Source organism: Phyllobates terribilis, unplaced genomic scaffold (assembly GCF_046119375.1).
Source record: "Phyllobates terribilis strain yellow unplaced genomic scaffold, ASM4611937v1 Scaffold_1__5_contigs__length_1240528914, whole genome shotgun sequence".
NCBI lineage: Eukaryota > Metazoa > Chordata > Amphibia > Anura > Dendrobatidae > Phyllobates > Phyllobates terribilis.
In genome coordinates, this window is record NW_027362761.1 from 17,728,868 (window position 1) to 17,753,853 (window position 24,986).

A 24,986-nucleotide genomic window follows, 5' to 3' on the forward strand; every position below is an offset into this window, starting at 1 on the left:
TGCCAGGTTTTCCTAATCCGACTTGGTCAAATAGCTTGACCAAGTTCAACTTAGGCTGTGTGCCCACGATGCGTTTTTTAAGCGTTTCCGCAGCGGCAAAAACGCTGCAGAAACTCTTAAAAAACACATGATAATCCGCATGTGCTGTGCACATGCTGCGGAAGTTTCAGCTGCGGATTATCATTGCGGAAAAAAACGCAGGACTACCAATTATTTTGCGGAAGTGCTGCGTTTTCGCCGCCATTGATTTGCATTTAAACGCATGGATTACACATCACTGCATATGTAGATGCGCATTCCACGCGTTTAAATGTGCGGATGGTACCCGGGTGTGGAGGACAGGAGACTCTCCTCCGGACCCGGGTACCATAGAACCTGTGAAAAAAAGAATAAAATAAAAAATAAATGTTATATTTACCTTCTGACGGCCCCCGCTGCGCTCATCCTCCCATGCTGGCAGATCGCGATTGAAGGACCTGCGCTGACGTCATAGTCATGTGACGGCAGGTCCTTCAGTGCAGTGTACCGCGAGCTGCCGACAAGGGAGAACGGAGCGAAGCAAGACACCAGGGGCCATCAGAAGGTAAGTATAGATTTATTTTTTTATTTTTAACCATTCTTTTGGTCACAGTATATAAAATCCATGCCGTTTGCATGGATTTATATAGTGTGACCAAGTTGTCAAGCACTTTCCAAGTGACGCTAAAATCGCTTGGAAAGCGCTTGACAACCCGCATGCGGAAATGCATGTGAAGAACGCTTCACATCCGCATGTCCCTGGCAGGAAAAACGCATGTACAATGCGTTTCTTCTGCCAAGGAGATGCAGAAACGCTCAGGAAAAATCCGGAGCATTTCTACATTGTGGGCACATAGCCTTACTTTTATTTTGCATTGCAACCACAGCTGTGCCTGTGATTGTAATGCACTCCAGCGGGTTCAAGATGCCTCTATGCGGATCCCGGGGGATACATACCGTCCCTCGCATATGATCCCCTCACTGCCTCACACCCCAGAAATCTAATAACTGGATGGGCCACCCTTAGCAGCTGCAACAACTGCAATTAAGCATTTGTGATAACTGGTAGTGAGTCTTTTACAATGTTCTGGAGGAATTTTGGCCCACTTATCTTTACAAAATTGTTGTAAGTCAGTCACATTGGAGGGTTTCCGAGCACGATCCACCTTTTTAAAGTCATGCCACAGAATCTCAATCGAATTAAGGTCAGGTCTTTTGACTAGACCACTCCAAAGTCTTAATTTTGTTTTTCTTAAGCCATTCAGAGGTGGACTTGCTGGTTTATTTTGGATCATTGTCAGCTTAAGGTCACAAACAGATGGCCGGACATTCTCCTTCAGGATTTTTTGGTAGACAGAAGAATTCATGGTTCCATTTACCACAGCAAGTCTTCCAGGTCCTGAAGCAGCAAAACAGCTACAGACCATGACACTACCACTACCATATTTTACTATTGGTATGATGTTCCTTTTCTGAAATGCTGTGTCACTTCTACACCAGATGTAATGGGACATACACACCTTCCAAAAAATTCAGCTTTTGTCTTGTCAGTCCACAGAGTATTCTCTCAAAAGCATTGGCGATCACCAAGATGTTTTCTGACAAAACTGAGACGAGCCTTTATGTTCTTTTTTCTCAGCAATGGTTTTCATTTTGGAACTTTGCCATGCATTGCATTTTTGCCCAGTCTCTTTCTTATGGCGGAGTCATGAACACTGACCTTAACTGAGGCAAGTGAGGCCTGCAGTTCATTGGATGTTGTAGGGTCTTATAAGATGAGTCGTCGCTGCGCTCTTGAAGTAATTTTGGTCGGCCGGCCACTCCTGGGAAAGTTCACCACTGTTCCATGTTTTTGCCATTTGTGAATAATGGCTCTCACTGTGGTTCGGTGGAGTCCCAAAGCTTTAAAAATGGCGTTATAACCTTTTCCAGACTGATAGATCTCAATTACTTTGTTTCTCATTTGTTCCTGAATTTCTTTGGATCACAGCATGATGTCTAGCTTTTGAGGATCTTTTGGTCTACTTCACTTTGTTAGGCAGGTCCTATTTAAATGATTTCTTGATTGAGAACAGATGTGGCAGAAATCAGGCCTGTGTGTGGGTAGGGGAATTGAACTCAGCATCCCAAAGATGTGATAAACCACAGTTAATTTATGTTTCAAAGGTGGGTGGCAATCACTTTTTCACACAGGGTCCTGTAGGTTTGGATTTCTTTTTCCCTTAATAATAAAGACCTTAATTTAAAAACTGCACACTTAACCCCTTCATGACCAGGCCATTTTCCGTTTTTGGTTTTTGTTCCCCTTCTTCCCAGAGCCATAACTTTTTTAATTTTCGGTCAATATGGCCATGTGAGGGCTTATTTTCCGTGGGGCAAGTTGGACTTTTGAATGACGTAATAGGTTTTACCATATCGTGTGCTGGAAATCAGGAAAAAAATTCCAAGTGCGGTGAAATTGCAAAAAAAAGTGTAATTCCACAGTTGTTCTTTGTTTTGTTTTTTACCATGTTCAATAAATGCTAAAACTGACCTGCCATTATGATTCTCCAGGTCATTATGAGTTTGTAGATACCAAGCATGTATAGGTTCTTTTTTATTTAAGTGGTGAAAAAAATCAAAAGTTTGTTAAAAAAAAAAAAATGGTGCCATTTTCCTAGACCCGTAGCGTCTCCATTTTTTGGGATCTGTGGCCGGGTGAGGGCTTATTTTTTGCGCACAGAGCTGACGTTTTATTGATACCATTTTGGGTTAGATACGATGTTTTGGTTGCCCGTTATTGCGTTTTATTGCAATGTAGCAGCGACAAAAAAAACAATTAATCATTTTGAATTTTTTTTCGTTATGCCGTTTACCGATTGGATTAATTATTCTTTTATATTGACATATCGGGCGATTCTGAAAGCGGCGATACCAAAATGTGTATATTTTTTTTATTGTTTTATTTTGAATGGGGCGAAAGGGGGGTGATTTAAACTTTTAGATTTTTTTTTTTTTTTTAAAACATTTTTTTTTTACTTTTTGCATGCTTCAATAGTCTCCATGGGAGACTTGAAGCTGCAATTATCTGATTGCCTGTACTACAGTAGATACATGCGATCATCAGATAGCCTGTGTGTAGCAGAATTGCTCACTTGCTATGAGCGCCGACCGCTGGGCGGTGCTCATAGCAATCTGGCAATGACAACTGCAGGGGTCTTCTGCAGACCCCTGGGTTGTTATGACAATCCATCGGCGACCCGCGATCGTGTGACGGGGTTGCTGATGATAGAGATTGACAGCACCATTTAACTAGTTAAAAGCCGTGGGTGTATCGTGATTCCACCCACGGCTGTTAGGGGCACATGACAGTTGAACAGATAAGCTGTCATGTGCCCGGAAAAATGCAGGCTCAGCGCCGGAGCCCGCACCAAAGGGATGACAGAGGTTAATGGTTGGCGAGATGTTCTTTTCTGCGCCCTTTTTTCTCTACTCATACCTTTGATCATTGTGGCCAAAGAGTTATATTTTAACTTCATAGGTCCACAGGACTTGTTTCAAAAATGCCTCAGGCTTGCTTAGATGTTCTTTTGCATAATTCTGATGCTGAATTTTATGGTGAGGACGCATGAGAGGTTTTATTCTGCTGGCTCTTCCATGAAGGCCATATTTGTGCAGGTGTCGCTGAACAGTAGAACAATGTACCACAACTCCAGAGTCTGCTAAATCTTTCTGAAGGTCTTTTGCAGTCAAGCGGGGGTTGTGATTTGCCTCTGTAGCAATCCTAGAGCAGCTCTCACTGAAATTTTTTGTTTGTTCTTCCAGACCTTATCTTGACCTCCACTGTTCCTGTTAACTGCCATTACCTAATTACATTTACAACTGAGGAAAGGGCAACTTGAAAATACTTTGCTATCTTCTTATAGCCTTCCCTTGCTTTGTGGGCCTCCACCATTTTAATTTTCAGAGTGCTAGGCAGCTGCTTAGAAGAACCCATGGCTGCTGTTATTTGGAAAAAGGTTAGAGGAGGCTGGGTTTTTATAAAGCTGGGCAATTTTCGTCACCTGGCCTTTCCTAATGATGATAGTGAACAAGCCATAACCCTAACAGGCTAATTGAGGTCTGAAACCTTGGTCAAAGTTATCTGAGCACACAAATCTCCAAGGGTGCCCAAATATTTGCATCGGCCCATTTTCCTTTTTGTAATTTTTAAAATAAAAAAACATAACATTTCTCCTTGCGGAGAGTGACATGTTAAGCATGTCAAGGTGAGGAGACCTTTATGCTGCAATGCTCCTCTGAGAAATATGCAAATTCTCTCTTCAGCGAGGAAGAACTGTAGAGACACCTATAAGAAGAAGCAATCCTAAAAGTTAATAGTCCTCTTCCTCTCTGAAGAGACAATTTGTATATATGTATATGAATGTATGTATGTGTATATACACTGCTCAAAAAAATAAAGGGAACACTCAAATAACACATCCTAGATCTGAATGAATGAAATATTCTCATTGAATACTTTGTTCTGTACAAAGTTGAATGTGCTGACAACAAAATCACACAAAAATCATCAATGGAAATCAAATGTATTAACCAATGGAGACTTGGATTTGGAGTCACCTCCAAAATTAAAGTGTAAAAACACACTACAGGCTGTTCCAACTTTGATGTAATGTCCTTAAAACAAGTCAAAATGAGGCTCAGTATTGTGTGTGGCCTCCACGTGCCTGTATGACCTCCCTACAACGCCTGGGCATGCTCCTGATGAGGTTGCGGATGATCTCCTGTGGGATCTCCTCCCAGACCTGGACTAAAGCATCCGCCAACTCCTAGACAGTCTGTGGTGCAACGTGACGTTGGTGGATGGAGCGGGACATGATGTCCCAGATGTGCTCAATCGGATTCAGGTCTGGGGAAAGGCCGGGCCAGTCCATAGCTTCAATTCCTTCATCTTGCAGGAACTGCTGACACACTCCAGCCACATGAGGTCTGGCATTGTCCTGCATTAGGAGGAACCCAGGGCCAACCGCACCAGCATATGGTCTCACAAGGGGTCTGAGGATCTCATCTCGGTACCTAATGGCAGTCAGGCTACCTCTGGCGAGCACATGGAGGGCTGTGCGGCCCTCCAAAGAAATGCCACCCCACACCATTCCTGACCCACTGCCAAACCGGTCATGCTGAAGGATGTTGCAGGCAGCAGATCGCTCTCCACGGCGCCTCCAGACTCTGTCACGTCTGTCACATGTGCTCAGTGTGAACCTGCTTTCATCTGTGAAGAGCACAGGGCGCCAGTGGCAATTTTGCCAATCCTGGTGTTCTGTGGCAAATGCCAAGCGTCCTGCACGGTGTTGGGCTGTGAGCACAACCCCCATCTGTAGACGCCGGGCCCTCATACCACCCTCATGGAGTCAGTTTCTAACTGTTTGAGCTGATACATGCACATTTGTGTCCTGCTGGAGGTCATTTTGCAGGGCTCTGGCAGTGCTCCTCCTGTTCCTCCTTGCACAAAGGCAGAGGTAGCGGTCCTGCTGCTGAGTTGTTGCCCTCCTATGGCCCCCTCCACATCTCCTGGCGTACTGGCCTGTCTCCTGGTAGCGCCTCCAGCCTCTGGACACTATGCTGACAGACACAGCAAACCTTCTTGCAACAGCTCACATTAATGTGCCATCCTGGATGAGCTGCACTACCTGAGCAACTTCTGTGGGTTGTAAAGTCCGTCTCATGCTACCACGAGTGTGAAAGCACAACCAACATTCAAAAGTGACCAAAACATCAGCCAGAAAGCATTGGTACTGAGATGTGGTCTGTGGTCCCCACCTGCAGAACCACTCCTTTATTGAGGGTGTCTTGATAATTGCCAATAATTTCCATCTATTGTCTATTCCATTTGCACAACAGCATGTGAAATTGATTGTCAATCAGTGTTGCTTCCTAAGTGGACAGTTTGATTTTACAGAAGTTTGATTTACTTGGAGTTATATTCTGTTGTTTAAGTGTTCCCTTTATTTTTTTGAGAAGTGTATATATATATATATATATATATATATATATATATATTTTGCCTAAAGTGCAAAGGAAATGTGTCATCTTTAACTTTAGGCCTTTTAGGGATCACTTCATCTTCAACTTGCTTAACTGTTCACAATAACAGTAGTTTTAACCAGGGGGGCCCAAACTTTTACATGCCACTGTATATACAGTTATATGAAAAAGTTTGGGCACCCCTATTAATCTTAAGCTTAATGTTTTATAAAAATTGGTGTTTTTGCAACAGCTATTTCAGTTTGATATATGTAATAACTGTTGGACACAGTAATGTTTCTGCCTTGAAATGAGGTTTATTGTACTAACAGAAAATGTGCAATCTGCATTCAAACAAAATTTGACAGGTGCATAAGTATGGGCACCCTTATCATTTTCTTGTTTTAAATACGCCTACCTACTTTTTACTGACTTACTAAAGCACTTTTTTTGGTTTTGTCACCTCATTGAGCTTTGAACTTCAGAGCCAGGTGTATGCAATCATGAGAAAAGCTACTTAAAGTGGCCACATGCAAGTTGTTCTCCTGTTTGAATCTCCTCTGAAGAGTGGCATCATGGGCTCCTCAAAACAACTGTCAAATGACCTGAAAACAAAGATTATTCAACATAGTTGTTCAGGGGAAGGATACAAAAAGCTGTCTCAGAGATTTAACCTGTCAGTTTCCACTGTGAGGAACATAGTAAGGAAATGGAAGAACACAGGGACAGTTCTTGTTAAGGCCAGAAGTGGCAGGTGTTATGTTCTGCTACCAAAGCTAAGGAAAGAGAGGAGATCTGTCCCTACTATAAGACTCAGCTGAATCCCTACGATGTAACAGGGAACCTGATCCTGCGATCAGACCTGCTAAAGTCCTAATCTAGTCTGTACGGAGACCTATAGATGTGAGGAGGGAATCCCTACAAGTACTAAGGACTGGGAGGAATATGGGACACCTCCTAACAGAAATAGTAGCAGACAGACGAACAAACAAAATAGATAGAACATAGAGGTCCGTAGACCAAGCAAACTAACAGAGTTGGATACAGAGCACAGGCTAGCTAGAAAGTAGATATACAATGAAGTCCAGCAAAGCCAGAAGGGCGGAGCAGGATTAAATAGGCCAACAAGGTCATGTGACCAGCAAAGGAAAAAAAAACCTAACAGCAAGGTTCTAACAGTACCCCCCCTTCTAAGAGGATCCTCCGGATCCCCTAGGACCAGGCTTATCAGGAAATCTCCTGTGAAACGCTCTGATAAGTCTGGACGCGGAAACATCATCTGACCTCACCCAAGAGTTATCCTCGGGTCCGAAACCTTTCCAGGCCACAAGATACTGCAAACTACCTCTATACCGTCTAGAGTCAAGGATGCGAGAAATTTCATATTCCCCGTCCTCCACCACCGGAGGAACAGAGGCAGAGGCGTCACCATCCGACACAACAGCTTTTTTTAACAGAGAGACATGAAAGACCGGATTAATTCTCCAGGAGGTAGGAACCTCCAACCTAACAGCAGATTGGTTGACAACCTGAAGCACCTTAAAGGGCCCTACAAACTTGGGACCCAATTTCTTAGAAGGAATCCTCAACCGCAGATTCCTAGAGGACAACCAAACCATGTCACCAACAGCGAACAAAACCTCCTGTCGTTTCCTATCAAAGTAGTCTTTAGATTTTCTGTTGGCCTCCTGAAGATTACCACGCACATCCGTCCAAACTCTTTCCAAATCACCGGAAAAATTCTCCTCCTCAGGCACGGCAGATCCCAACTTGGAGAACGACCCAAACGACGGATGTCTCCCAGAACAACAAAAAAAAGGCGAACAACCAGCAGAAGAAGATGTATGATTGTTCAGAGCAAATTCGGCAAGTGGCAGAAACTCAGACCACCCCTCTTGATTGTCTGCCACAAAACAACGCAAGAACTGCTCAACATCCTGGTTTTTCCTTTCTGTCTGGCCATTAGATTCAGGATGATATCCGGACGAAAACGACAAATGAATTCCCAACCTGTCACAAAAGGCACGCCAAAAACGAGCCACGAACTGAGGACCCCTATCAGAAACAATGTCAGTAGGAACGCCATGAAGTCTGACAATTTCCTTGACAAAGGCCTTAGCGAGAGTTTTAGCGCAGGGCAGTTTGACGAAGGGAACCAAGTGACACATCTTGCTAAAACGGTCTTTTTCTTGAGAGCGAGGTGCCACCGATCCAATCTCCATCGGTTCACCACTGTTAGTACACACATTATCATAACCAGAAACTGACATAGCAGAGGATTTGCTCTCATTAACCCTAGCACGCAGTCTTCTATCCACCCGTATAGCTAATTGCATAGCCTGTTGCAAATCCTCAGGTGTAGGATAAGCAATTAGCAGGTCTTTAACCCTTTCACTGAGCCCAGCAAGAAATAGACTTTTCAGAGCAGAATCGTTCCACCCTGTTTGAGTGGACCAACGACGAAAATGAGTACAATATTTTTCGACATTACCTGATCCTTGTTTTAAACGTCTCAACTCAGTCTCAGCTGATGCCACACGGTCAGGATCATCATATAATAGTCCTAAAGCAGAAAAAAAACTATCCACTGATCTGAAGCATGTATCACTAGGTTGCAAAGAAAAGGCCCACTCCTGAGGCTCTTTGCGCAAAAGTGACATTATGAACCCTACGCGCTGGGATTCATCCCCAGAGGACTTGGGTCTCAAACGAAAATACAATAAGCAAGCATTTTTAAATGAAAAAAATTCTCGATGTTCACCAAAAAATAAATCCGGCAAACATACCTTAGGCTCCAAGAAATATGCTCCAGGACAGTTACTCACGTGCTGACGGAGCTCGGCCACTTCCAGAGAGAGTCCCTGCAGGTGTTTAGCCAAATCCTGAACCGACACCATGATGGAACAAAAAAAAAAAAAAAAAAAATCTTTCCTTAGAGAATTTGCAGGCTGGACTTACTGTTATGTTCTGCTACCAAAGCTAAGGAAAGAGAGGAGATCTGTCCCTACTATAAGACTCAGCTGAATCCCTACGATGTAACAGGGAACCTGATCCTGCGATCAGACCTGCTAAAGTCCTAATCTAGTCTGTACGGAGACCTATAGATGTGAGGAGGGAATCCCTACAAGTACTAAGGACTGGGAGGAATATGGGACACCTCCTAACAGAAATAGTAGCAGACAGACGAACAAACAAAATAGATAGAACATAGAGGTCCGTAGACCAAGCAAACTAACAGAGTTGGATACAGAGCACAGGCTAGCTAGAAAGTAGATATACAATGAAGTCCAGCAAAGCCAGAAGGGCGGAGCAGGATTAAATAGGCCAACAAGGTCATGTGACCAGCAAAGGAAAAAAAAACCTAACAGCAAGGTTCTAACAGCAGGCCAAGAAAAACATCAGAAAGGCAGAGAAGAAGAATGGTGAGATCAATCAAGGACAATCCTCAGACCACCCCCAGAGATCTGCAGCATCAACTTGCTACAGATGGTGTCACTGTGCATCGGTCAACTATACAACGCACTTTGCACAAGGAGAAGCTGTATGGGAGAGTGATGCGAAAGAAGCCGTTTCTGCAAGCACGCCACAAACAGAGTCGGCTGAGGTATGCAAAAGCACATTTGGAGAAGCCAATTTCTTTTTGGAAGAAGGTCCTGTGGACTGATGAAACCAAGATTGAGTTGTTTGGTCATACAAAATGGCGTTATGCATGGCGGCAAAAAAACACAGCATTCCAAGAAAAACACATGCTACCCACAGTAAAATTTGGTGGAGGTTCCATCATGCTTTGGGGCTGTGTGGCCAATGCCGGCACCGGGAATCTTGTTAAAGTTGAGGGACGCATGGATTCCACTCAGTATCAGCAGATTCTTGACAATAAAGTTCAAGAATCAGTGACAAAGTTGAAGTTACGCAGGGGATGGATCTTTCAGCAAGACAATGATCCAAAACACCGCTCCAAATCTACTCAGGCATTCATGCAGAGGAACAATTACAATGTTCTGGAATGGCCATCCCAGTCCCCAGACCTGAATATCATTGACCATCTGTGGGATCATTTGAAGAGGGCTGTCCATGCTCGGCGACCATCAAACTTAACTGAACTGGAATTGTTTTGTAAAGAGGAATGGTCAAAAATACCTTCATCCAGGATCCAGGAAATCATTAAAAGCTACAGGAAGCGACTAGAGGCTGTTATTTTTGCAATAGGAGGATCTTCTAAATATTAATGTCACTTTTCTGGTGAGGTGCCCATACTTATGCACCTGTCAAATTTTGTTTGACTGCAGATTGCACATTTTCTGTTAGTACAATAAACCTCATTTCAAGGCAGAAACATTACTGTGTCCAACAGTTATTACATATATCAAACTGAAACAGCTGTTGCAAAAACACCAATTTTTATAAAACATTAAGCTTAAGATTAAAAGGGGTGCCCAAACTTTTTCATATAACTGTATATATTGTCTAATTTCACCACTGTCTGGTTCCATATTAGTTAAGAGATACTTCTTAGATTATGTCTACATGTCCCTTATTACGGATTCTATAATAATAATAATAACAATAATAATAAAGCCCTAGGACAATTATATAATACTATTTTACTATATACAGTAGGTCCAGTAATATTAGTGGATGCATTATTGTAGTCATTCTTGTAGCTGTCTTTCTTGCAGCACAATTGATAGATAAAAGTTAACAGACTTTTACAGAACATTCAATGGTCTTTCTAAAAATTACTAATACAATACCTTGCACCAAATAGTCCACAGCTTCATCCTCCACTTCAGGACATAACTGTTTAGTTTTCTGGAGATACTTTAGAACAAATACATTTGGAGCAAAATGTATCATATTTTGTTCCCCACATCCAAATGGAAGTCGAAGAAGGTTATCCAAGTTACTAACAGTGGGACCCATGACATCTCCTAGGGTTAAATTCAGGCATAATCAAAAACCAAAGAAGGGATTTTCAGATATTATGAGAGAAACTCATTATTAAAGAGGGATATCGGGGACTTTGCAAAAAAAAGTGACTAAGCACTTAAAGGCAGGTAGTTGCGACGTACCTGCATGCTGTGCTCACCGCCGTTCTCCGTCGGCACAGAGCAGTCACTAACCGCTCCTGCCAGGGATTCAGAGACTTCCACTGACATCACTTCAACAGTGTGGCGGTTTCTTTTCCGCTCTGCTCTGTTGACAGGGTGGGACTTCTGAAGTCATTCTGATTGACAGCCGGATCCCCGCTGCCTAAATGGGGAAGCCGGCTGTCAATAAGCATTACACCAGCAGTCCCTCCACGCCAGCAGAGAAGCCCAGAAGAGGAAGAGCTGCTCTGTTGATAGAGAGCAGCTGAATCACTGGCAGGAGCGGTCTGTGACCACCGATACACCGACTCCTGCACAGAGCTCTGCAAAAGTCCGTTGCCAGTAGGGCAAAAACCAGGAAAAAAGAGGAGCAACATTGTTACTATAAAACCACTTTTTATTATGGTCACTAATAAAACCAGAGTAAAAATGGTGGTCGGCTAAACATAACACCATGAATGATGTATCTGAATGAACACGTTTTCGATCCTGCCCTAAGATCTTCTTCAGGTTCAACAGTTCATGAAGGTAACAGTTCGGTTTCCCCGTTTTAATTTTTCTTTTTGACACAGTAAAGTAAATGGGATAATTGTTTCTACTCTGGTTTTATCAGTGATGATCAGTAATAAAAAGTGGTTTCATAGTAACAGATAATGCCAGTGTTGCAACACCCCCGTCATAAATAGCACATTTCATTGTTCAATATCATGGGACAGCCTAAATACCTCAAAAGTGCACTAAAATGATGCTGGATGAAAACTTTACTTTGGGTGTCACACTGCTGTAACAAAGGGACATTATTATTGTAGATATACATTCTATACCCAGATCTTAAAGGGAATCTGTCTGCAGGTTTTTATCATGTAATCTGAGAGCAGCATGATGTAGGGGCTGACAGCCTTATTCCTGTGATGTGTTATTTACTGGGCTGTGGTATTGTTAATATAAAATCAGTGTATTATCCGCAGATTATCACTACAGGACTAGGCATCTTGTGCCACCTAGTCAACTGTTCTGTGTATTCCCATCCCCACCACCAATTAGCAGCTTTCTGCCAATATAGAGTATACACCAAAATCAGTGGTGTGGCCCTGGGTGGGGTTAAACAGGGCTGAGCATTCAAAGTGCTGTTAAATCTAGACCAGATAAACCAGTAATTGTATATAAAAAAAAAGACAGCATGCAGCCCAGAAAGTCAGAAAGTGACACGTCACAGCAATCAGTGTATCGGCCCCTACATTATGCTGCTCTCAGATTTCATATCAAAAACCTTATGATAGATTCACTTTAACCAATTTTAATTTTTACTTTAAACATAGTAAAGAAACAGCCCTGATTTACTCTGTAAAACTCTTTACCATAATGTTTTTGTAAACTATGAAGAATTCTCAAACGTGTTTAACTACACTTGAGATAATCTAATATATTAAGTTTGCATAATTGATTCTGTGAAATAGCATTGCAACCACATATTGTGCACTATAAGTTTCCATTTGCTAAGATACTGTGCAATACTTTATTTGGATCAAACGCAATCAATTAAAATAGTAATATTGACCTATGATAGAAGCTGTGGCTCTTTCGGACCCTGGTATTACATTGTGCGGAATGCCAAGTGTAAAGGCCTCATTGTGGTTCTCGTCTGTCTCTTCCTTCCTCCAGATTTTAAACTCGCCCATGGAACCCCAGCCAGTCGAAAAGCCGATGAACTTCACGTCCGGCTGCTTGCCAGCTTCCCACTCCACGATAACAGAGTCATTGAAGCCTTTGGTGCCGTGTCCTACCTGAGGAAGGTGGAGACAGAGAAGAAAGGGAGGAGGGTGGTCTGCACCCATGAAACGTGTCTACTAGTTTAACATTAATTTTAACTTGATATAAAATAAACATTGTAATTATTCTAGAAGAGAGCCAAATACACAGAGAAATAAAACAATAATGATTATACCACCTCTAAACTCTTATTTTTTAATACAAAATATAAATTTAATTACTTACCTGGATGAGACCATTTTTCCAGCTAATCCAGAATGCTCGAAACTCATCCCAAGATAAGATAGCAGGAGTGCTTACACCCGATACAGATTCTCCCATTTTGCTGGTTGTAATCCAAGTCCTAACATTCTGTTGGCCACCAATAACAATCTCTATCATTTCAGCCATGTCATGGGGTCCTGATGAGAGTGCCACATGGGCATCATTGTGGGCTTTTACAGTCAAGTCAAAGTGGGTCATTCGCTGCGGCTTCTGTAGATACTGATACTCAAACTTGTTGGGAGTAGAAATCTGAATTTTCTCTAGGCCAAAAAAGACACTGCATAAATTCACAAAGAAGTACGTAATAGATGATGGGAACAATAAGTAGGAAAAATATGCAGATGTTAAAGGCAAAAAAATAAAGCTTAATCAAGCAGTGCACACAATATCGACATGAACACCTATTATTTTTATACCATTATTAGGAGTTTTCCAGGCTAAGCATCAATTTCTGCAGTCACTTTATGACACTGGACATTGTTGAATCCTGACAGTGTGCAACTTCTTTTGTGTGTGCCCCCTTTTTTTCGTAACTGTTTTTTACTTTTTTCTATTAGTTCGGCAGCATCATTTATTTATCATAGTTTTCCTTTATTTACGGGCCACCACATAGGACTCGTGGATCTGCCAAGCAGCTTCTAGGACGTTCTTCCTACTATCCCCTTGGGCGCTAGTGTATTTTAACATTATATTTATTTTTTCAGATGTGTTCCTTCCATCTATTCCTAAATTACATAATTTTTCCAAATTAAATAGAAAAGATTTAAACTTTCACCTTCTGATCTGTGCTTTAAGTTCTGCTCTGAATAATATATGGCTTAAGAGATTTCCAAATCATTGCCTTCTTGTTTTCTTTATATTTTACACAGTCTCCCAGCTTTTTTTAGATTTGGGGTTGTACATGCACTTATATTTTTTGCTTTTATGAAGAACCACCTAGATTACCATAATGGAGGATATTGTGGCCTATTCCTAAAGTTACAGTCCCTCACCTATTCCATATTGCAACCCTTCAGATATCACTTATTTAATGCAAAACCACCGATTATATTTTTGATGGGTATTTTACAGCCAACTTTAGTCTGTGATTTTTTGGTTTATCACCACTATCTGACAAAGCTTAATATTATCTGAGAATCTTATATTTGGGGTCCCCTAAACAAACAATAAAAAGTACCGTATTTTTCGGACTATAAGACGCACTTTTTTCCTCCAAAATTGTGGAGGAAAGTGGGGGGTGCGTCTTATAGTCCGAATACGATCTACCTGTATATACTGTGGCTCTGCGTTGTAGGAGGTGTGGGGGAGCGGCAGCCTGGGATCAGCGGGGCACAGGAGGCAGCAGCCGCCTGCTGTAGCCTACGCTGTGCCCACTACTAAAGAAAATGAATATTCCCTGCTCCCCACGCAGGGGAGTCTGCTATTAAAGCTCATGAATATTCCCTACAACCCACTCCCATGGGTTGTAGTAAATATTCATGGTCTTTAATAGCAGGCACACTGACTGCAGAGCGGCAGCAGGAGCCGAGCTGCGGCTACAGTGCGCGCGCTATTGAACAGACTGAATGGTCACTGCTCCCCATGCACAGAGTCCCGGCGTGGGGAGCAGTGACTATTCCAGCACAGCATCTCACAGTGTGAGGGCGCATGGCAGGGATGGCATGCGCGCCCTGCCATGCGCGGCTCACACAGTGAGAGTCTTGGCAGAAGAGCGGGACTGCGCTCGAGGAGAGGGGAGGTGAGTATAATTGTTTTATTTTTTTTTTGTGGGCAGCATGATGGGGGCTCAAGGGGTGCCATACATTACCAGGATGGGTGATCAAGGGGTGCCATACATACCAGGATGGGGGCTCAAGGGGTGCCATACATACCAGGATGGGGATCAAGGGGTGCCATACATACCAGGATGGGGATCAAGGGGTGCCATGCATACCAGGATGGTAGATCAAAGGGGTGCCATGAATACCAGGATGGGGGATCAAGGTGTGCCATGCATTTCAGGATGGGGATGAGGGCCATGTATACCAGGATGGGATGGGGGCCACGTATACCAGGAAGGAGGGGCCATACATACCAGGATGGAGAATATCAACAGAATTGGGGGACATTCCCCCAATACCAGTGTCAGCAGCAGACTCCCTCCCACATAACAGGGCATCATGACCACATTTCTTGCTTACATTTTTTTTTTCCTATTTTCCTCCTCTAAAACCTAGGTGCGTCTTATGGTCCGGTGCATCTTATAGTCCGCAAAATATGGTATATGTTATACTGATTTTAATTTTATACATTTTACTTACCATTTGGGCATAAAAAGACACTGTATGTGTATTCTCGGGCTAAACCCTCTGGCTGGAACAGAAGACAAATATACTTTTTAGCAATTAAACAAAACAAAAATACTTAATATTTTGATATAAAAAATACAATAATCAATAATAATATTTTTATTTTTTCTTAGATAATCAGGAGATGCATCAGATTCCCAAGACAGTTATAGTAGTCACCAGTAAAATCTATCTAAACAAGAATTTCTAAGACTAGCTTCACACCTGGGTTGAGGTTTTATCATTTTCACAAGAAGAAAAAGCTACCCTACAGCAGCATTCTGGTAAAATGACACCCCAACACAAACCCAAAAGAATTCATTATAGTCAATGGGTTCCATCTTGCGCCATTTGCATCCATCATGTGATGGATTTGTTTCTTGCATGAGTTCCCTTTTTCTTTCTCTATAATGGAACAGAAAAATGAAACTCAAATCACCATTGTGGAATTCGTCTAAACCAGGGGTCTCAAACACGCGGCCCGCGGGCCGCATGCGGCCCCTGAGGCTGCTTTATGCGGCCCGCAGGCACAGACCCCTTGATGATCCTGACCAGGTCCAGGAGGAGCCGCCGACAGCAGCGCTGAATTGCCGCGCAGAGACAGTCTCCCAGCACAGCATTTCCAATGCCAGCCACTGGCCAATCAGAGGCCAGCAGCTGATATTTGCGTGTCGGCGCAGCGAGTATGACGTCATTGCCATATGCAGATGTCAGCTGCTGGCCTCTGATTGGCCGGCGGCTGACATTGAAAATGCTGTGCTGGGAGACAGTCTCTGTGCGGCAATGCAGCGCTGCTGTCGGCGGCTACTCCTGGACCAGGTCGGGATCGTCAAGGGGTCTGACTCTGTGGTGCCTGCGGGCCACATCTGCAGGAAGGACGCCGAGGGAACGGAGGACAGGTGAGAATCATCTTTTTTTTCTATTTTATGTGTGTGAAGAACAGCACAGGGGGCACATAGCCACAAGAGGGGACCTGGATGGGGCACATAGCCACAGGATGGGGACCTGGATGGGGCACATAGCCACAAGATGGGGATCTGGATGGGGCACATAGCCACAAGAGGGGACCTGGATGGGGCACATAGCCACAGGATGGGGACCTGGATGGGGCACAGAGCCACAAGATGGGGACCAGAGCCACAACATGGGGACCTGGATGGGGCACATAGCCACAAGATGGGGACCTGGATGGGGCACATAGCCACAAGAGGGGACCTGGATGGGGCACATAGCCACAAGAGGGGACCTGGATGGGGCACATAGCCACAAGATGTGGACCTGGATGGGGTACATAGCCACAAGAGGGGACCTGGATGGGGCACATAGCCACAAGATGGGGACCTGGATGGGGCACATAGCCACAAGAGGGGACCTCGATGGGGCACATAGCCACAAGATGGGGATCTGGATGGGGCACATAGCCACAGGATGGGGACCTGGATGGGGCACAGAGCCACAAGATGGGGACCAGAGCCACAACATGGGGACCTGGATGGGGCACATAGCCACAAGATGGGGACCTGGATGGGGCACATAGCCACAAGAGGGGACCTGGATGGGGCACATAGCCACAAGAGGGGACCTGGATGGGGCACATAGCCACAAGATGTGGACCTGGATGGGGTACATAGCCACAAGAGGGGACCTGGATGGGGCACATAGCCACAAGATGGGGACCTGGATGGGGCACATAGCCACAAGATGGGGACCTGGATGGGGCACATAGCCACAAGAGGGGACCTGGATGGGGCACATAGCCACAAGAGGGGACCTGGATGGGGCACATAGCCACAAGATGTGGACCTGGATGGGGTACATAGCCACAAGAGGGGACCTGGATGGGGCACATAGCCACAAGATGGGGACCTGGATGGGGCACATAGCCACAAGAGGGGACCTCGATGGGGCACATAGCCACAAGATGGGGATCTGGATGGGGCACATAGCCACAGGATGGGGACCTGGATGGGGCACAGAGCCACAAGATGGGGACCAGAGCCACAACATGGGGACCTGGATGGGGCACATAGCCACAAGATGGGGACCTGGATGGGGCACATAGCCACAAGAGGGGACCTGGATGGGGCACATAGCCACAAGAGGGGACCTGGATGGGGCACATAGCCACAAGATGTGGACCTGGATGGGGTACATAGCCACAAGAGGGGACCTGGATGGGGCACATAGCCACAAGATGGGGACCTGGATGGGGCACATAGCCACAAGATGGGGACCTGGATGGGGCACATAGCCACAAGATGGGGACCTGGATGGGGCACATAGCCACAGGATGGGGACCTGGATGGGGCACATAGCCACAGGATGGGGACCTGGATGGGGCACATTAGTACAAGATGGGGACTTGGATGGGGAACATTACTACAAGATGTTTTCCAATATTACTATATGATGCTAATTGTAAGACAATATTACAATTTCCCCCAATATGTGGCCAATTGGGGGAAATAAAATTGTAAAAAAAAATAAAAAATAAAATAAAGCATGAAAAAATATTGGGCACTAAAAATGCTGTTTTATATGTAAACTAAAGTAAACACAAAAAAGTACACGTTTATTATCGCCACATCCATAAGGACCCAAGCTATAAAAAATAAACACGGCAAAACTGTTCAAAAGGTGTATACAAAAAAAATGGTATCACTAAAAATGTCACATTGAACAAAGAATGCGGCCCCCCAAATTCAAATTTTTTCCATGTGCGGCCCATATACCCAGCCGAGTTTGAGACCCCTGGTCTAAACCATGTACTTGATTCTCGGAGTTGCCATGCACTGGTTGCACATAAGAGGTATATAAAGAGATTTCCCCACTTGCCTCTCCAATTTATATAAGTCTCATTGTTTCAAGTAGTTGAATGTTTAACAGTTGATTTCTTAAATGAAACTGACCACAATGTTAATTTGTCAGTTCCTCACTGTCAGATCAGTGGATTTAGTATGTGATAAGGAATGGTCAGGTGTATTTTTTAAAACAGAAAGGTTTAAAAAAGAAAACAGAATGAGAGAATTGCCTCCAGACTCCTCCTCAGGCAGCTGCTTATCTCACTGAGAACCAAAGTATTGACAGTCTGAAATCAGACATTCCAAAACCTTCTCTCCCTGTCATCCTCTGTCAGGGAATAGTCAGGAGTAGAATGTGACCGCTCTGAACCGCTGCCGCCGCTAGAATGATGGGGCCGTAAGGGTTCGCCGGAGTTCAGGCAGCGCTGCTCCGGTTAGCTCCTTTACGGCCCTGCTGTATCATGAGAAATTCCCACGGTACAGCAGTGCCGTAAAGGAGGTCTCCGGAGCTGCGCTGCCTGAATGCACTCCGGTGACCTCAGTCAGTGGCTCCCGCTGCCGGGAGCGGACGTGTTCCCGGCAGTGTGAGCTTACAGCAGCCATGCACAGCTGTCACCATCTCCAGATGTGACAGCTGTGCATGGAAGATCAGCGCAGGAACGTGGACAGGTAACTATTTTTTTTAGTAAACTAAGAATTAAATAAAATTGTGTGTTTTATTTCAAATAAATTATTTTTTTCTTGGTGTAGTGTGTTTTTTCTTTTTAACACTCTGCAGGTTAGTAATGGGGGTGTCTTATAGACGCCCATCATTACTAACCTGGGCTTCATAGCAGCTGGCGCTGACATGAACCCCAACCCTATTACCCCACTGCCACCGCACCAGGGCAGCGTGGAACAGCGAGGCTAAGTGCCAGAGTTGGCGCATCCTATGGATGCGCCATTTCTGGGGCGGCTGACGGCTGGTGTTTCTAGCCTGGGAGGGGGCCAATATTCATGGCACCCTTCCTGGGCTATTAATATCAGCCCCCAGCTGTCTGCCTAGCCTTTGCTAGCTATTAAATAGGGGGTACCCCACGTCATTTTTTTGGGGGGGTCCCCCATTTTAATAGCTAGTAAAGGCTAGGTATTCAGCTGGGGGCTCATATTAGTAGTCTGGGAAGCTCCGTGGGTATTACCCACTTCCCAGGCTTCAAACATCTGCCCCAGCCGTCTGCTTAACCTCCGCTAGAGCCTAAAATTATGGGGGATCCCCACGCCAATTTTTTTTTAAATAAATCCTTTATTTTAACACTAAATGACAAGTACATTAATCAACGCTGTCACTGTACTTCATATATATGTGACTGACATGTTTCTATCTATATAATCTATGTGTGATTCTCTATTCCTTCTATTCTAAATTGTCGGGTACCGCAGCTGAATTGCCGGCCGGCTTTTTTAAAGAGACAGTGCATGAAAACACAATTATTTTTTTAAATAAATCCTTTACACTAAATGACAAGTACAGTAAGCAACACTGTCACTGTACTTCATATATATGTGACTGACATGTTTCTATCTATCTAATCTATGTGTGAAGCTCTATTCTTTCTGTTATAAATTGTCAGGTACCGCAGCTGAATTGCCGGCCGGCTTTTTTAAAGAGACAGTGCATGAAAACACAATTATTTTTTTAAATAAATCCTTTACACTAAATGACAAGTACAGTAAGCAACACTGTCACTGTACTTCATATATATGTGACTGACATGTTTCTATCTATCTAATCTATGTGTGATGCTTTATTCTTTCTGTTGTAAATTGTCGGGTACCGGTGTATGCCGCTACTGAATTGCCGGCTTTTCGAGTAATACATTCTACATTATTCTTAGTTGTTTTACTTCATGTAGAATTAACCTACAAGGAAAGAAAGGGTTTATTTTCATTCCGATATTTGTGTCCCATTGACTTGCATTGGTTTCCTGTATCGGAATCGGTGATATCCGATACTTTTTGGGTATCGGTCGGATCCAATCCGATACGATATTTCCTGATATCGGAAGGTATCGCTCAACACTATCCTTAACATATTTCACAGGAAAGCACTTTCACTTTCGTTTTTGAACGTTTTATTTTGAGCCTGTAAAAGTGGCTTAATACCTCTGACCACGTTGTTGACAGCAGTGACCTGGGGGTCAGAAATGCTTCCTGGGGCGATCCCCATGCTGTCCCCATGTCATTTGAGCACTGTCACTATAGTTTTGGGCACTTGTTAGGCTTTTAAAAGACTGCCGGGGGAGCCGCCGCAAAAATGCTCGAGTCTCCCATAGACTAACATTGGGCTCGTTGCTCGGGTCGAGCACCCGAGTATCACGGCGAGCTCGGCCCGAGCTTCGAGCACCCGAGCATTTTAGTGCTCGCTCAACACTACTCCGCATCAATCATGACAAAGAAGGACATACACATCACACAGACCTGAAGCGGAGCTGTCAAAATCCATGCCGATTTAGGACAATATTCTTATATATACAGTACACAGATGTGGCATTTCTTAAACTAACACACAAGAAAGACATCACAATGCAGAAATAAAGCGTAACACTTACCCGTGGCCAGTTATCCCTCTTACATTTTTCCCACTGTAACCCTGAGTAAGCAGAGTTGTTGTTTTTTATGTATTGTATTGTTTTGTGTTTGCTATACGGTTCCAGAGCTATGGACTTGTATTTTTTGTACTATTATTAATACTGTTAAGGTCTCCTTCACATTAATGTGTCTCTGGTACATGCAGCATTCGTTTTTAAAAGTACCGGAGACAAGTATCCACATGTACCCATTATAACCTATAGGGCTGCACACATGTTCGTGTTTTCACACAGACCGTGTGTCCATATGACCTACACATAGACATGTCAGGTTTTATTTTCCGGCAGCACGGATAACAAGGGCCAATACAAGTCAATGGGTCTATGTAGATACAGTACAGACCAAAAGTTTGGACACACCTTCTCATTTAAAGACTTTTCTGTATTTCATGACTATGAAAATTGTACATTCACACTGAAGGCATTAAAACTATGAATTAACACATGTGGAATTATATACTTAACAAAAACGTGTGAAACAACTGAAAATATGTCTTATATTCTAGGTTCTTCAAAGTAGCCACCTTTTGCTTTGATGACTGTTTTGCACACTCTTGGTATTCTCTTGATGAGCTTCAAGAGGTAGTCACCGGAAATGGTTTTCACTTCACAGGTGTGCCCTGTCAGGTTTAATAAGTGGGATTTCTTGCCTTATAAATGGAGTTGGGACCATCAGTTGTGTTGTGCAGAAGTCAGGTGGATACACAGCTGATAGTCCTATTGAAAAGACTGTAAGAATTTGTATTATGGCAAGAAAAAAGCAGCTAAGTAAAGAAAACGAGTTGCCATCATTACTTTAAGAAATGAAGGTCAGTCAGTCCGAAAAATATGGCAAACTTTGAAAGTGTCCCCAAGTGCAGTTGCAAAAGCAATCAAGCGCTACAAAGAAACTGGCTCACATGAGGACCGCCCCAGGAAAGGAAGACCAAGAGTCACCTCTGCTTCTGAGGATAAGTTTATCTGAGTCACCAGCCTCAGAAATTGCAGGTTAACAGCAGCTCAGATTAGGGACCAGGTCAATGCCACACAGAGTTCTAGCAGCAGACACATCTCTACAACAACTGTTAAGAGGAGACTTTGTGCAGAAGCCCTTCATGTTAAAATAACTGCTAGGAAACCACTGCTAAGGACAGGCAACAAACAGAAGAGACTTGTTTGGGCTAAAGAACACAAGGAATGGACATTAGATGAGTGGAAATCTGTGCTTTGTTCTGATGAGTCCAAATTCGAGATCTTTGGTTCCAACCACCGTGTCTTTGTGCGACGCAGAAAAGGTGAACAGATGGACTCTACATGCCTGGTTCCCACCGTGAAGCATGGAGGAGGAGGTGTGATGGTGTGGGGGTGCATTGCTGGTGACACTGTTGGGAATTTATTCAAAATTGAAGGCATACTGAACCATCATGGCTACCACAGCATCTTGCAGTGGCATGCTATTCCATCCGGTTTAGTTGGACCATCATTTATTTTTCAACAGGACAATGACCCCAAACACACCTCCAGGCTGTGTAAGGGCTATTTGACCAAGAAGGAGAGTGATGGGGTGCTACGCCAGATGACCTGGCCTCCACAGTCACCAGACCTGAACCCAATCGAGATGGTTTGGGGTGAGCTGGACCGCAGAGTGAAGGAAAAAGGGCTAACAGGTGCTAAGCATCTCTGGGAACTCCTTCAAGATTGTTGGAAGACCATTTCCGGTGACTACCTCTTGAAGCTCATCAAGAGAATGCCAAGAGTGTGCAAAGCAGTCATCAAAGCAAAAGGTGGCTACTTTGAAGAACCTAGAATAGAAGACATATTTTCAGTTGTTTCACACTTTTTTGTTAAGTATATAATTCCACATGTGTTAATTCATAGTTTTGATGCCTTCAGTGTGAATGTACAATTTCCATAGCCATGAAAATACAGAAAAATCTTTAAATGAGAAGGTGTGTCCAAACTTTTGGTCTGTACTGTATGTACAACACATGGATGGCATCCATGTACCATCCATGTGACATGTACAGGAATAGAATGCAGAATAGAAATTACAGATTTTTATGTGCTATGATGGATAGGTAATAGATAGATAGATAGATAGATAGATAGATAGATAGATAGATAGATAGATAGATAGATAGTGTGAGGCAGTGACCGGGATCGTATACGAGGGACGTTATATATCCCCCAGAATGTGTACAGAGACCTATTAAATCCATTGGAGTGCATTGCAGTCAGAAACTCACCTACGGCTGCAATGCAGGAATGAAGGTGACCATTGACCTGGTCAGGCTATCTGGCTAAGGCAGATTAAGTAAAACCCGGCAGGGCCTTCATTTCTTGGAGGAGGCTACAGGAAGACAGTGGGGCGGCCTCCTCCCTCCAACCCGGGTTTTCCAGTGGCTCTTGCCACAGGTCCTTTAAAAACCCTGCACTAAGGATTAGCGTTGTTCTATGTTGGAACCTGCTAGGAGCTTAGCAGGAAAGCTCAGCAGGATTGAGTCTGGCTGAACCCACGCCTGGGAAGGCTCTGCACCTGTCAGGCTCTGAGCGGCGCGGCCGTTGCCCACGGCAACCGTTGTTTAAGGACTCGTGTTAACCCGGCTGCGAACCGGAGGACTTTTCTGTTTACCCGTGAGTTGCTGAATAGTGTTGAGCCACCCCCGTAGTGTTCAAGTTCGGTTCGGTTCGTCGAACACCCGTGTGTTCGCCGAACTGTTCGTCGAACTGTTCGTCGAACACCTTCGAACACCGTTAAAACCAATGGCAGGCAAACAAAAACACATAGAAACACATAGAAAACACCTTCAAAGGTGTCCAAAAGCTGACAAACTGCTCAGAAGACATAACTAACACATGGAAAAGTGACAAGTACATATAGTCATGCGAAAAGAAAAGAGGTGGAGGAGTAAAAGGAGGGGGAGACACAGATATAGGCATGTCATGCCCTTCTAAAATCCAAAAAGTGAGAAGCCGACACGGCCAGTTCGTTCCTGCCCGTGCCACCTCCGTGTCGCCGGGTTTGTGCCAGAGCCGCGGTGGACCCTGACGGCCAGCCCCCCTCTCCCAATACTGGTGCCTGTCCGCTGGTGGGTCGAGCCTCCCCGCAGTGGGGGGGGGGGGGTAATATCTGCAGAAGAAAGACCATCTTCCGGCCAAGCTAAGATGTCGACTTCTTTTCGTGGACAATGTGATACGATCCCTTTCTTACGGACACGCCCATCGCTACAAATTCCAGATGAGGCACAAAAACAGCAGGTGCTTCAGCGGATATCAAGTGCTCCTTCAAGTGGGCTCTCCTCCACCTCAATTTCAACATCACAAATATTCCAGTCCTCAGAGATGTCACCCCAATCGCACTTGCTTCCTCACAGCTCCCAAGTCTCCAGCTGCCCGTCTGAGTATGGGGTAACACAGATGGTTGAGTCTGCAGAGCTGTTTACTCATACTATAGCCTGGGAAACGTAAGTCTGCTCCAGAGCTTCTGTTAATCCAGACGAGGAAATGATCTGCACTGATGCCCAGAATCTTTATAAGTCGGATCCAGGACCAGATGAAGAAGGTTCTGAGCATAATGTAGACCCTCGTTCCCAAACTGTCACTCCTGTTGGTGGAGACAATGATTAAGACGATGATGAGACTCAAATACCTGATTGGAGCGACAACTTGACTTTTCGGTCAGGGCAGGAAGAGGTTGGCTTTGAGGACGACGGGTGTGAGAACACACAGGGTGATGATGACGAGGTTGGAGATCCCACTTACTGTCAACCCACAGTCAGCCAGTCGATGAGGTCAACGGAGGAGGTGGAGGAGGATGTGACTAGCCCAGGGGATGGGGATGACTCGGTACCCGGGCCTTTGCCTGGCCTTGGGGATGTCGCGGTGGTCGGCTCCCTGGCCCGTACCCTGGGGTCACTCTTTAAAAGAGTAGATAATTGTTAATTTTATAAGAGTTTGTGACGCCACCTGTGGTATCTGGTGAGAAGCACCAGCGCTGCAGCAGTCCACTGAGACCCGTGATAAGGCTGCTCGATGGTATAGCTCCCCACAGGTGGAGCTAGGTCTCAGGGCAGCGTATGCAGGGGGAATGCAGGACAGGCGAGACCC

The 24,986-nt window shown here is 44.4% G+C and overlaps 1 protein-coding gene across 1 annotated transcript in view; it reads right to left on the bottom strand.

Moving 5' to 3' along the window:
• CPAMD8 (C3 and PZP like alpha-2-macroglobulin domain containing 8) overlaps nt 1-24,986 on the bottom strand; it is a 265,715-nt gene that overhangs the window by 119,957 nt on the left and 120,772 nt on the right. The window contains exons 23-26 of the mRNA XM_073656527.1: nt 15,446-15,497; nt 13,107-13,405; nt 12,670-12,895; nt 10,776-10,952 (exon numbers count right to left, since the gene is read on the bottom strand). Of these exons, the coding sequence (XP_073512628.1) occupies nt 10,776-10,952; nt 12,670-12,895; nt 13,107-13,405; nt 15,446-15,497 (754 nt within the window). The remainder of the gene's footprint in view (nt 1-10,775; nt 10,953-12,669; nt 12,896-13,106; nt 13,406-15,445; nt 15,498-24,986) is intronic.